Genomic DNA, 13,875 nt, shown 5'->3' with positions numbered 1-13,875 from the left:
CATAGTAAATTACATAAGACGTCAACAGCAGGCTAGCGAGGTTAGCGGCACACCTGCCACTCGCTCTCTTTCTCTCTCTCTCTCTCTATCTGTGATGTTATTGCGACTCGGCTGTCAGGAAATCAATTGTTATGAATTAGAGAGGCCAGCAAAATTACAATTTTAATATTACCCAATTGCCACAATGAATGTGTGTTGGCCTCGCTCAATAGTAGAACACAATACAATATTCATCAGATGTACAAAACTGATGTATAGTCATGTGACAGGCCACAGTTTGGAAGTGACATTTGTGGCGCCCCCTATTGCTGGTGGTCCACATGCTTTGGAAGACATGCTAGCGTACGTGTAACACAGATATCCTCAACGTTTTATAATTATCAGAAAAATGGTCAGTGGGCAATTTTGTATGTGTGTTTCTAGCCCCCCTCCCCCGTGCCCTGCAATGACTGTGCTTGACGTACCAATGTTTCTGATCGCATTTGTGCTGTGCACTGGTGTAAAACTACAATGCATGTACTACAGCTACATTGGAGCGCATACTTATTTTTGTAAAAGCATAAATTGTGACCCCATTCTTGCGTTGAAACATGCAGGCGTTCCTAATGAAGTGTCCAGTGAGTACATCTATCACATAAATAATGCAGGCTCGTGTGAGTCATAGAAAATGTAATTGAAAAAACACAGGCAAGACAAAAGGAGGACAGTTATATTCCACAAGATTAAGCTGGTACGCCAGTTCACACACGCTGGTGTACAAAAAAAAAAAAAAAAAACAAGACACATGAGCCTACGTGAGCGCATTTGCAAATTGAAACCTGCCACATGTATTACATAGCAAAATGACTTACAAATAGCCTTATAATGGCCTCGGCTGCCACCGTGGTGAAATAGCATGCACTGCAGCAAGGTTAGCGCGCGTGCTAAATGAAAAGCCAAGCATCGGGGCTCCATCACGTATGCCGCCGCCGCTGCCGCTGCCTGCCATGTTTGCCACATTAAGCAAACCTAATGGACTATAGGGAGCGACATTGTATTCTCCAGTATTCATGTACAATCAGCGGAACATTTTGTCAGGATACATGTGGCATTCCGTCGGGAAGTCCCCGCAGGAGGGTGGCGGCCCAGGTAAAGCATTAGAATGCAGTAAAGGAGAGTTCAAAGAGAGTACGTAGCATTTTATGGTAAAATGCATCGACGGCCACCATATATCCTACTAATAGACATCATATGTATTTTTTAACACATTCCAATATACAAGTTGGAGTTGAATTGCTCTATCTAGTGAAAAAGCCATTTTATTTCCTAAACTAGGAAGCACTACTATAAACTAGGGCTGTCAAAAATAACGCCTTAAATAATTAAGTAAATAATTCATTTAATGACTTCATTTTTTAGTGTAATGAACGCATGCGCACCAGAGCAAGCACGCCTCTCTGTTATGACGGCAGCCCAGTGGAGCGTCCCCACACAGTCACACGTAGTCTGACGCCCTTTTATAACTTCACTCTGACCTGAACACATCCACAGCAGTACAATTCCAACACCGTACCCTGTACAGTATGTATCTCCAACTCACACACGTCTCTAGTCTGTTCATCCTGGGAACCACACTTCCTCATTCTCATTACAAGAACGCGAGATGCATTCAGGGACACTCTGAACATCACAAAACGGCCTTATAATGCGTGTGTGTGTGTGTGCAAATAAACAGGAAGATAAAGAAAGGGTATTCTTATCACTCACTTTGTAACAATTTGCTACATTTAAATATGCTGGAAAATACAAGGAAAACAAGTACATTTCTCATAAATTACGTGATGTCTTTGACCGCAACCCCTCATCGCTCATCATGACACGGTTTAAAGTGTGATTCACATGTGATTTGACAAATAGATTTTTAGACTAGTGTGGTATTGTTTAGTTTGATTGACATACTCAGTTCATTTGGAGCTGTTAAAACATACAAATATGTATCATCCTGGCCTGTCATGGATCTTTATGTTCATTAGGCATATTTCAGACATAGTCGCTAATGGTGATTAACAATTATCGGGCCGATACTTGACGTGATATCTGCCATCGTCTGAATCGTTTTTTTCCCCTATAATAATAGCCGATACAGAGCTTTTAGCGCCAAGCTCGCAAACTTGCTGCATCATGAAGTTAACACTGTACTGCTCACAAGTCTATGAGAATAATGGGAGTCTTTCTTTAAACACGCAGACCAACAACAAAGCTCACAATTAAATTGCAGGGGAGGGGGGGGTTACCATTCCACACACTCACTGTGTTTTTTAAAGAAAGAGCTAAAACAACCATTACACAGCAACGTAATAGGTAGATAACAACAGATAAGACGCTACTAACGGGTAATGCAGAATAACCGACAACTATGTGAGCTCGAAACAGGTAACTTAGCAGCCGTTTACAACAAAAGTACAGCAAAGCGCGCTGGGAAACCGGAGGCCCTGCTGTCAAAACCATATACGTAGACGCCGCTTCGCTGAGCCGTACGTCAGCGTCGCCGCCATATTGGATGTGGCAAGGCTGTGCTGTAAGTGCATACAAGGAAATGTACTTCATAAAACGCCTTTCCACAAAAAAGCTAATGCCTCTCGTTTATACATTCACACACACACTAATATACTTGGGAAACTGTGATCTTCTCAGATGGCTAAGATAACTTGATTGATCCAGGACAGTACTCATTCACATTACATCAGCTATATATATATATATAGTAGTTTTAATGCAATTAAATAAGAATTAAATTAGAATATAAAATAAATATTGATCCAGGACAGTACTCATTCACATTACATCAGCTATATATATATATATAGTAGTTGTAATGCAATTAAATAAGAATATAAAATAAGAACATGAACGTTTTCAATCAAAATAATAATCAGCAAACTCATGTGTTTTAAAACGATACCCCTTTAACTAAAAATAAATCAAATCTTTCCAGAAATAACATAAATAAAGGCACAAGAAATACAAATGTATTCTTCTTATTTAAAAATATGTAATACATGAATGATCTACTCAGAGATGTGTGGAGTAGCCAACAAAACAACTGCACTCATTTAAGAGTATTGTTACTTTACAACAGTTTTACTCAAGAAAAAGATACGAGATGTGACACATATCTGGTATCGGTGTCTGGAAATTGAGAGTTGGACAATATCGGCATATCGGTTTTTGGCAAAAAAGCCAATATTGGACATCCCTAGTGATTAATCATGATTAATTTATTTAAAAACTGATTAATCAGATTAAAAGTTTTTTCCAATTTGATGGACATATTATAAACATTGATCAAATGTGCTCAGGACACACAGAGCCTATAAATTCAAAGCATTCCAGTGTGATACAATGAACATCTGCAGCTCAAACTAGCATTGGGAGGTAAATATTAGGTTTAATATGAAGTTTAAACCTGGAGGAGGAGCAGGCGTTCACATTAGACGGTGAAGTCAAGTGTAAAGAACCTGCAGCTTCCTCCATGACTCCTGATTAGCCCGACAGTCATTCCTTCTTTTTTTGTCTTTTAAAAAGCTCTCGTCACATCACAAAAACGTCCTATTTGGCTATAGTCCATCTCCATTGTTCTTCTTTCTGTTCAGTCTTGGCCCTCAGGTCATGGCAATAAATGAAAAATGATTTCGTTTATTTAACTTGATAAATCCAGCAGTGCGGTGCAGTAGGTCAAAGTTTTTGGAGGGGGGGAAGGGAGGGGTGTTTTTTATATATACACACGTGTGCCTGAGTCCACTAAAGAGAGACAACATTTGTGCTTTGGTGGCTGTATGCACATTCAATTGATTACTAATGCATAATTGTCTGTCCTAGGGGACAGCTCCGATAGTAGGAAGCCGAGAAAATGTAATGCATGCAGAGGTACGGCAAAATTGGAAAGCCCCACTGGTTGTGACATTTTTAAGTAGTACAGATGAAAAAGAAAACAAATACTACGAGACTAAAATCAGAACATTACGGGACTTTATTACCGTATTACCATAACATTGCAAAAAGTCATATGTTTCCTGAAGAAAAGTTGTAACGTTGTGGTAATAAAGTCGTATTTATTTCCCCCCCAAAAACGTCTTAATTTTGTTGAGTGGCCCTTATGCTGCTTCACAGGGATTTGCAGCGTTTAACTTTGTATTACACTTATATGACAGTTTTCCCGACACTTTTACTACACCCTCCTTATTAGTCATAAAAGAGCGTTTTGACACAATACTACAGCGGTTACTTCTTTTTACGCTTGCATGCCAGCTAGGAATGTTTAAATGTTATTTAAAACATCGCTCATAAAGCTTTTATGACAGCGACAACACTGGAACATATGAACTGAATTTCCATTACGGGGGAAATCCAAACAAATTGGAGGAAAAGCACCACCAGAGGCCCAACATGTCAAAGGGAAGTGTTACAAACGGAGAGGAGAATGAAAAGAAAACATTGCATCCTCCACTTCCTGTCCAATGACAACCAACACAGCACTAACGCTAACACCACTGCTGACACAAGCATAAACTATAAAAATGTAAATCCAAGCCTCCCTCTCTTTTTCTCTCTTGGTTTACTGCTTCATCAACTGGCACCGCACCATGGCGACTCTCCTTTGTAAACCACCCCTCCCCCTTCCGCTCCCCCCCCCAAAGCACCCTTCTTCTTGCTAAATGTCCATCACCCAGAGGCTGCTTGGCACAGCGCTGACTGGGAGCATTGCAGCAGATGGTGAGCTGCTGTCTCTGTGTCAGGCTACTAGCAGGAAACCCAGCATCCCTCCACCTCCTCATCATCCACACACACATACGCCCCTCCAGCACCATGCAGCACAACCAGGTCACCTGCTGCCGGGCGTAAAAAGCATCCACACACACACATAAGAATATATACAGTAGTAATAAAATGGAAATATGTTATGGTAGACAGTCACACATATGGTAGCATTACATGCACGGATTCCACCCCCCCCCCTTCCTTGCCACGCTCTGACTGGTCAGCAAATGTTATTGACATTCACACACACACTCCACCTCACTGTGGCTTAATCAAGTGCTTCTTCCAGCCTGCTCAGCAAGTCGATACGCTTACAAGCTCCATAGCGCAGCTCACATGTAAATATTACATGCTCGTTTGCAAAGGGGTGGGGGGTGGGGGTGGGTGGGGGAGACGCACCCAGAGACGCACCGCTTTGAGCACCATGCACTATGTTTCATGACGCACCTTGAGAGGACGGAGCGACGTTACTGAGAGCCACGGCGCACATCAAGACAACCCAGACCGCCAGAGCCATGATGGATGTCGAGAGGGCGGGGTGGTGGGCTGAAGTTGGTCAGCAGGCAGGGGTGATGAGGCGGCGGTGGGACTTCTTCAGCTCTTTGTGCACAAGAACCTAAAAGGCAGAGAGAGAAATACATTACAAATACGTCATAAGCTATTCAAAAACTGGTTAATGGTTGATGCAGGATGGGAGGGAAAAAAGCAGGCTTCACTACACATCATAAAACAAAGCCTGTCAGTCGGCTACAGACGTGAGAAACTGTACGTTTGATCATTTTGTTTTTCTTAGATTACGTCTAACCGAGCAAATAGGTAACCAAGGCAGTAATGTGTGTCTCTCGACCCAAATTGTGAACATCAAACATGAGGGAAGAGGCGCTCAAACGCTCCCTGTTGGAAGATGATACCTCCTACACACCCCCGCACACAAAAAACATCTTTGCTATACATCTTAAAGTAAAGCCTACCAACTGTCAGTCAGTCAGCTACAGACATGGAGGCTGCAAATTTCAAGATTCAAGATTCAAGAGTTTTATTGTCATATGCACAGTAAAACAGGCAGTTATACTATGCAATGAAATTCTTATTCTGTTCATTCTCCCAAGAAAAGAAAGAAAAACACAGGAAAATGAATAAGAACATAAGAAACATGAATACCAATAAATTAAGCAACAACAGAAGAGACATTAATACAAATAAATAAATAAATAAAGTGCTATGAGTGTGTGCGTGTGTTGCGTGCGGCGTGTGTGAGTGCTTCGTTGAGAAGCCTGATGGCCTGTGGGTAAAAGCTGTTTGCCAGCCTTTGTGGTCCTGGACATCAAACTCCTGTAAGCGTCTGCATTGTGTTGTTTTACTTTAGCGAATAGGCTAATCCAGCTGTTCAAACGTGAGTGTCATGTGAGCACCGGAGCTCACATAGCGATACTACAGTAGTGTTGCTAAGGTTTGTGTCCTCCAGTCCCACTCTTTAAAGTTATGTCGCTGTAAGTGATATACGGCAGAGTTATGTAAAAGGCGGATAAAGTGCACACATCTCATTAGCATTAAAGCTACAGACAGGCCAAGCGGCGTGTTCCCGCTAGGGCTTGCTAAAAGCACTTTCAACACCTTTCCCATACACCATTGCAGCACCTCTGAGACTGATATATGATATAATACGGGACCTTTACCCCAGCCACACAAGCCAGTGATGGTGGTCAGGTACGTTTGATGGATGCAGCACGGCATGGCGACAGCTGTCACCGCTCCGAAGCGATTGAACGCTTGATTGAATTAGACATGCGACATATGTTGTGCAGCCATATTCAACAATTCATGTGCAGACTAGGAAGTACTACTAGTCTTGTGTGTGTGTGTGTGTGTGCGTGTGTGTGTGTGTCAGCAGTGCCGCAGGACTCTCACATCTCATTTGCTTAATGAAATAAATCACAATCTGGAACTTTAGCTCTGATTTTTTGACAGTAAAGCTCGCTTCGGTCCTCTGGGGGCTTAAAGAGCATCCGTAAACTGAGACAGAGACGCCACTGCTGCCGAGGTTCCCTCCTGCTGAGCTCCATGACGCTACACCGCCGCTTTGTGTGTGTGTGTGTGTGTGTGTGTGTGTTGTTTTTTGATTGCGGTGTCAGGTTGGTGGCTTTCAGGGGATTGTGTTCATCCCTCCAAGCCTCTATCCCTTTTTTGATGGATGGTACCAACTATCTACTGTATCTATGTACCTGCCTTGCTTTTTCTATTTCAATTATTTTTATCGCTTAAAAACGTGCTGGTCTTTCATGTCGGAGGTGTCAAAGGATGCCATGGCGGTCCGCATCGCCCAGCCCGCTCTTCATCATCCCTGCTTTTGGCGTCCCCTTCTCTTCCACCTCCACAGTCCCCTCCTGGCGCTGACCTTCTCTGATATTTACCCATCTCCCCAGTGGCATTGCCCAGCCCAAAGCTACGACCTGCTGGGTAGTCGCCGTGCGGATTAGTGTGCTGAATACTAGCATGACGAAGCCAGAGAGCGAGAACGCGTCTTCTTCTTTGGTGTTTCTGTCAGCGCCGACAATGACCAGCAGCTGAGACAGAAAAGGACAAGGCCGGAAGGAGTGCAGACCAGACACAAACAAGCGCAACGACACAGTAATAACGTCTACTAGATGTGCTGCGCTGTTAACCCAATATTGCAATAGGAGGTTTCATATATGCCTACATGGTCCCACTGATTCCCATTATACTGTAAACCCACATTTTTAACCTGACACAGAATGTGAGTCAAAGGCTTGATCAAGAGAGGACAGATGGGCAGATGGATCTATTTTAGGTGCTGTTACAGATTTGAAGCGGTTAAAGTGAAAAAGAAAAGTTGTTTTCTTAAAAAAAAATATTATGAGAGGGACACTTTTGGGAGAAGAACATGAATATGTTTTTATCCATCCATCCATTTTCTATACCGCTTCTCCTCTTTTTTTTAGGGTCGCGGGGGCATGCCGGAGCCTGTCCCAGCTGACAGGCGGGGTACACTCTGGACTGGTCGCCAGCCGATCGCAGGGTACATATAGACAAACAACCATTCACACTCACATTCACACCTATGGACAATTTAGAGTCTCCAATTAACCTAACATGCATGTTTTTGGAATGTGGGAGGAAACCGGAGTACCCGGAGAAAACCCACGCACACACGGGGAGAACATGCAAACTCCACACAGAAATGCCCAGGGGAGAATCGAACCCAAGTCTTCCCGATCTCCAGGCTGTTACTGTGTTGGCCACCATGCTAACCACTAGACCACCGTGCGGCCCTATGTTTTTTTTATCAGTATCAAAAATACTACACATGTCGAAACGGCGGCGAAAAACCTTGGTAACTCCTCTGTTACGGATCGTAAATGGAAGCTAGCGGGGTTCGCTTAGTTTAGCTAGTGCAGGTGTGTGTGTGTGTGTGTGTGTGTGTGTGTGTGTGTGTGCAAATCAGGCTGGATGAGTATATTTTCACTGTGTTGTGTTGCTCTGCTTTAATGTAAGGAACATTTTACAACGCCCACTGACGACGTGCAGGTTCTGAGTGAAAAAAGACGAGAGGCACGTTTATCTTGCACCCAGCGTGTATCAACCGGCAATTGCCAATTACACAACACATTCCAGCTGTCAAAATAAGAGCGCTCTTTATCACTTTTGTCTAATTGTGTAAACAAAATAAAATATCTTACATTAATAACATGATTGGAATGACATTTGTGACTCCATCTTCCTTAACCACAAGCACGGGCATTACAGTTTTTTTGTAGCAATTTGTGCTGAGGCTGACATCCTATTAGAAAAATTAGCCAAGCTACATCCTTTTCTCAATTACTGGGCAAAATGGGTCAATGATGTATTGCATCAATAAATGTAAGGATTTATGCATTTTATTCAGTAACTCAAATGGCACACACTCTATGCTGGTAAAATAAGTGGAAAAGGTAAAATTCTGAAATTTGGGAAAAAAATAAAACGAATTTCATAGGGCCCTAAGAGAGTTTTTTTTTTTAAAGTCATATATCACACACCAATCACACCACAAATTGATCTATAACCATGTCAAATGATTAGTCCTACCCTAAAAGTATTTTGCACGCCCATTTTTTCCAGTTTGATCTTTTATTGGATGGACTTTTATTGGATATTTTATTGGATTAGGGACCTGACTCACAGGGGTTTGTTACAAAAGCCAAACAATATTATTGGTCATGTTGTGTAATAAAAAAGTACATTCAGCAATACTTTGGTTGCATTATTTTTAATGCTTTCAAGAGCTATTTTCATAACCATATTCAATTCAGTCACCAAATTCAGTTTGTTATTATTATTTAAAAAAACAACAAATGATCGGTACCGGATCAGATCAAATCGGCAAGACTATAAAAGAATCGGATCGGAAGCCAAAAAATGTGGATCGGGACATCCCTACATGGAACAGTGGTGAACCTTCCCAGGAGGTTCCCTCCCACCCAGGAGGCCGTCTAACCCAAATTACCCCAAGAGCGACTCATCCAAGAGGTCACAAAAGACCCCACAACAACATCCAAAGAACAGCAGGCCTCACAGTGTTCGTGACTCTATCATGACAAAGACACTGGGCTAAAAATGCCTGCATGGCAGAGTTCAAAGACAAAAACCATTGCTGAACAAAAACAACATTAAGGCTTGTCTCAAGTTTGCCAGAAAACATCTTGATGGTCCCCAAAAGACAAAAGTTGAACTTTTTGGAAGGTGTGCATGCCATTACATCAGGCATCAAAGTAACGCCGCATTTCAGAAAAAGAACATCATACCAACAGTAAAATGTGGTGGTGCTAGTGTGATGGTCTGGGGCTGTTTTGCTGCATTTTCTGTTCAGTTGTGTTGTCATTGACTAATATTTACATTTTTAGGATGATCTGAAGCATTAGGTCTGTAGTTAGTCAAAACATTTGACAAAAAGTCAAATAAAATTATTCATTAAAAAATTACCTTTTTCCATTTATGCATTAAAATTATAACTTCAATTTAAAGAAGGCCTCAAGAGTTAAAAACAATCCCTTCCTGTTCTTTCATTTGTTTTTTGACCTTAAAAACGTGATATTTATGCGTAGGTCTATTGGAAAGACTGAATGCAGTGAAAGTGGAAAAAAAAACGACATCTCACATGTTTCTTTTATGAGAGGGATCTTTTTTGGCCTAAGGGTAAAAAGTGTACGTTTTCGGAATAAACTGGTTTTCTTCAAAAATGAATAAAACTAAATGCTAGCAATTATAGTCCACTTTGCACTTAACCTATGAAAAATACTGCATATTTAGTGTTTTTCTCATTGAAAACAAAAACAGGGCTTTTTATGGCATAAAAGAAACATCATATGTCCTGTAAGGTTAGGTCTGAATTTAGTCAAAAGCTTTGATAAGATGAAAGTGAAATAAATGTATTTTTATTTCATATTTCATTTGAGGGACCGTTTTGGGACCCGAGGGGGAAAAAGTAACTTTTTGGGACTGTAAAAAGTGTAGCTTGTTTCAAATGGGCTGTGACGGTTTAAAAAAAAAAAAAAAAGTACCCACTTTTTCAGCTTTTAACAAGAAATATCCAACTCCCTCAGATGATTTTTTACACCCAAAAAGTGCGCTTGATTATTGTGCAATCGCGCTCCTGTGTCCTGGGCAGATGAGGAGAGCACAAGCGAGGTCATAATGACAGTGGAGGAAAGGCAAAATGCTTTCTATTTTGTGAGCACAAGGTGGTAGGACGGAATGATGGATTAAAGCAAACAAAGGCATGACAAGAGGAGGAAAGGAGGCAGCGTGAGTTAGTACCCAACACATAAATGAGGTAAGGAAGTGTTTTGGGATAACAATAAATAGTCACAGTGAGTCAGCCCACCTCAGGGTGCAGCTTGGGTGACTTTAAGGATGTGACGAGCCTGAAGCTGCGCGGCGACCTTATGCACCGATCGCATCCGCCGTCATTAAGTGTCTTCTTTTAATAGAGCAGGAAAAAAAACATCATATTCCTACGAGACGAGAGGCCGCAAGACGGGGGAGCAATTTCACGCTGCTGGTGGGAGCGTTTGCAGCCATGAAGAATCCAAAAAATAAATAAATAAAATAAAGCAACAGTCACACAAAGATGGCGGGTTATCTTGTTTTCCAAACGCCGCCGTCTGTGCCTGCCTCTGTTAATTTACGGGCGGCCTTGATCCAAAGCAAATAGGCTCATTATGCTCTTCTACTGGATCATTTTGATAATCACCATGATCATTAAGATCACTCTGCTTCAGAATGGGGCGGCAAAGGTCTTTTGAATAGGAAGGGTGCATTTTCCCATCACACACACGAAAAAAAGAAGAGGCTTTTCGGAACATTACCCAATCAGAATGGAAAAAGGAGAGCGAACAAAGAGTTTGCGTCGACGGGTTTTTGCTGAATAATGAGGAAAAGCACCCACTGTTGAACAATGGACATCAAACTATTTTACAAAATACAGCTTTTTTACAACATTGGTTCTGTTGCAATATGCCTCTTAATAAACGCCCATGTAGTCAAAGAGCGCTACGGTTTCCTTTCCACTTTCTCATGCACTCCAAATCATTATGAAAGATAAAAAATGCTACATATACAATATGTATGAAAGGTGACCAAGCAAATCGGTATTATTCTAATGTCTTAATGCCAATATTTCAACTTTTTCTTGTACACTTTTGCTTGCTTTTCAGTTTAACTTGCATTTTATTTTTTAAACATAAGCAACGGGTCCACAAAAAACAAGCTGAGGGGCCACAAATGGCTCTTGCGCCGCACTTTGAACAGCCATGCACAACATCACAGGTGTCAAACTCAACGCCCGGGGCCCCCAAAAGCCTGGGAGACACCTCTGCACTACATGGACTACGCGGGAGGAGGACACAGACTTGGTCTCTATGAAGGAGTGTTGGGGCCACAATGACATGAAAATAAAATGGTAAAATTCGGTATTTCTTGAGAAAACATTTACAAGAAGGTATAAATTTACTAAGTGACGGTCAAAATTCCCACACAATCCTAAACGCAACAGTCTGCAGCCACTGCCTGTCTTTAGAGAACTGTCCTGAAGTGTTAATCAGCTAAGAACACTTCAACAAAAGCAAGAGTGGACGTGGTTTCAGCCCAAGCACGTAGAGGTTTATTATATATCATATTAATACAATAACAAGACGTTATTTTTTGATAAAACTAATTTTTTTCTTCAGCAATATGACATTTTACCATAAGATTGAGGATTTTTTTTTGCCTTAGATGGCATCACAGGCGTCCCCTATGCAACTATGGTCAGACTTGACCTTTTTCCAGAACACAATCTATACACTCCCTAGCAAAATGAAAGCTAATTTCCCATTAGTCTCAACAATAATGGTCGCTTTCATCCTGAGGTTCGTTGTTAAACCTCCAAATCTCCTTTCTAATTCATCCCAAAATTGAAGCCTGCGCTCTCAAATTCTTCCCTAAACTATTCCGACAGAGTCAGAAGCAAAGAATAGTCCACAAATATCTTGCTAAGATGAAGAATTAAGATTCAGGGTGAGTGTGATGTGGTCTTTCTCCACCCTATAGAGTGGTGTGATAGTGAGAGGAGTCATTTGCTGCGCCGCACTGCTGCTGATTGAAGTTTCACAAGTAAATGTCCAACTGAAGGGGTGCCAAAGACGTTCCGCGCCACAAAGCCCACTGGCAACCGCAAACGTCTTGATGAGCATTTCAACACATTTCAAGACGAGCGCCGTGTTTGACAAAGGAGTGCAAGCGGACCACAGGAAGACGAAGGCAAAGTGGAAACAAAATGTGTTTATTAATCGGTTCAAACTTGCATGATTGAGTTTAGGATGTGACGGAATATCAAAGAGGTAAAAAGAATTCATGCACCAAAAGAGAGAGGTGTTTCGTATGTTTTTGTTAGAGTATCGTACAATACGGTACAGATGCGGACCAGGTTACCAGACGGAACGCATTACGTGAGGAACAGGAAGTGTAACTCCCTTGCGATATATAGTCCCACGTCTATTCCGTAAACAAATACAGTGAAGCCCGGCCTTTGGCTAGCGATAGTGCCAAGGAGAAGCCAGAGCTTGAATAATGCCCTCTTTCAAGTTTAAAGTCTCTATTTTAGGTGGAAAAGATGTAAGCTGTGTGCCGTCATCGCTCTGGAGAGATGATGAACGGGACCACAAGCTGGTACCATTAATGCTCCACTTTCATTTACTAAAAATGGAATAATAATTCACACTGTTCTGACAGTTGCTGTTAGACTTTCCTAAAAAGAAACATGGTAAACTGTTGTTTCTTTTTTGGGGGGGGTTATGTATTTATTTTTATTTGGGACTTTCACTAGATTTAAGTCATATTATGAGAAAACTGTTTAAGTAAAAAAAAGTAATGGTAAGTAATCATTTTACAAGAAAGTATTGCAATGTTATGAGAACAAAGTTAGCATAGGAGGAATATGAATAATGAATAATGGCTACAAGCTGGGGAGAAGCAATGCAAGTGTAAGCCATTGTGACTGCTGTTGTTGTTGTTATTATTGTTATTATTAGTAGTAGTAGTAGCGATGATAAGCGCTAATAATAAAAAGGTAAAGATTGTTGTTATTGTAATTTATTTTGAAGCACTTTGTGTTGTTTTTTGTTTGCAATCACTTGTTTAATTTTTTTTTAATCTACTGTATTATTGTTATTATTATTATTGCTGCTAATACTATTATTATTATATATTAATAGTTTTGTGTCAATTTCCATGTTTTTTCTTAGGATTGGGTTGGATCGGTCGGGGTTGCTTCCTTTCCTTTGTTAATTAAATACATTTATTATAAAAAAAAAAAAAAGAATGCGGAAAAAAGAAAAAAAAAGCCTTTACATGAGAAAAAGAAACATCTACGAGTAAGCAGTTTTACAAGATGAAAGTCAGAATGTTACGACAATTTCTATAATCTCCTAAGAGGTGATCTGCATATATGCCAAAATGTTCTGAGGAAAAAGCCAGAATATTATGAAAAAAATCTAAATTTTACAAGAAATTATTGCAGTTTTACAAAATCCAAGTCATACT

General features: G+C 41.0%; 1 protein-coding gene across 6 annotated transcripts in view; it reads right to left on the bottom strand.

Moving 5' to 3' along the window:
* Positions 1-13,875, bottom strand: part of adgrl1a (adhesion G protein-coupled receptor L1a) — a 169,228-nt gene that overhangs the window by 92,386 nt on the left and 62,967 nt on the right. For all 6 annotated transcript variants that reach the window (XM_054759732.1, XM_054759734.1, XM_054759728.1 and 3 more), the window contains exon 2: positions 5,245-5,413. In XM_054759732.1, coding sequence (XP_054615707.1) covers positions 5,245-5,314 — 70 coding nt within the window. In that variant the 5' untranslated portion in view covers positions 5,315-5,413. The remainder of the gene's footprint in view (positions 1-5,244; positions 5,414-13,875) is intronic.

The sequence above is a fragment of the Dunckerocampus dactyliophorus genome, chromosome 18 (genome assembly GCF_027744805.1).
Source record: "Dunckerocampus dactyliophorus isolate RoL2022-P2 chromosome 18, RoL_Ddac_1.1, whole genome shotgun sequence".
Classification (NCBI taxonomy): Eukaryota; Metazoa; Chordata; class Actinopteri; order Syngnathiformes; family Syngnathidae; genus Dunckerocampus; species Dunckerocampus dactyliophorus.
The sequence above is the reverse complement of the archived record's forward strand: the minus strand, read 5'-3'. Positions and strand labels throughout refer to the sequence as shown.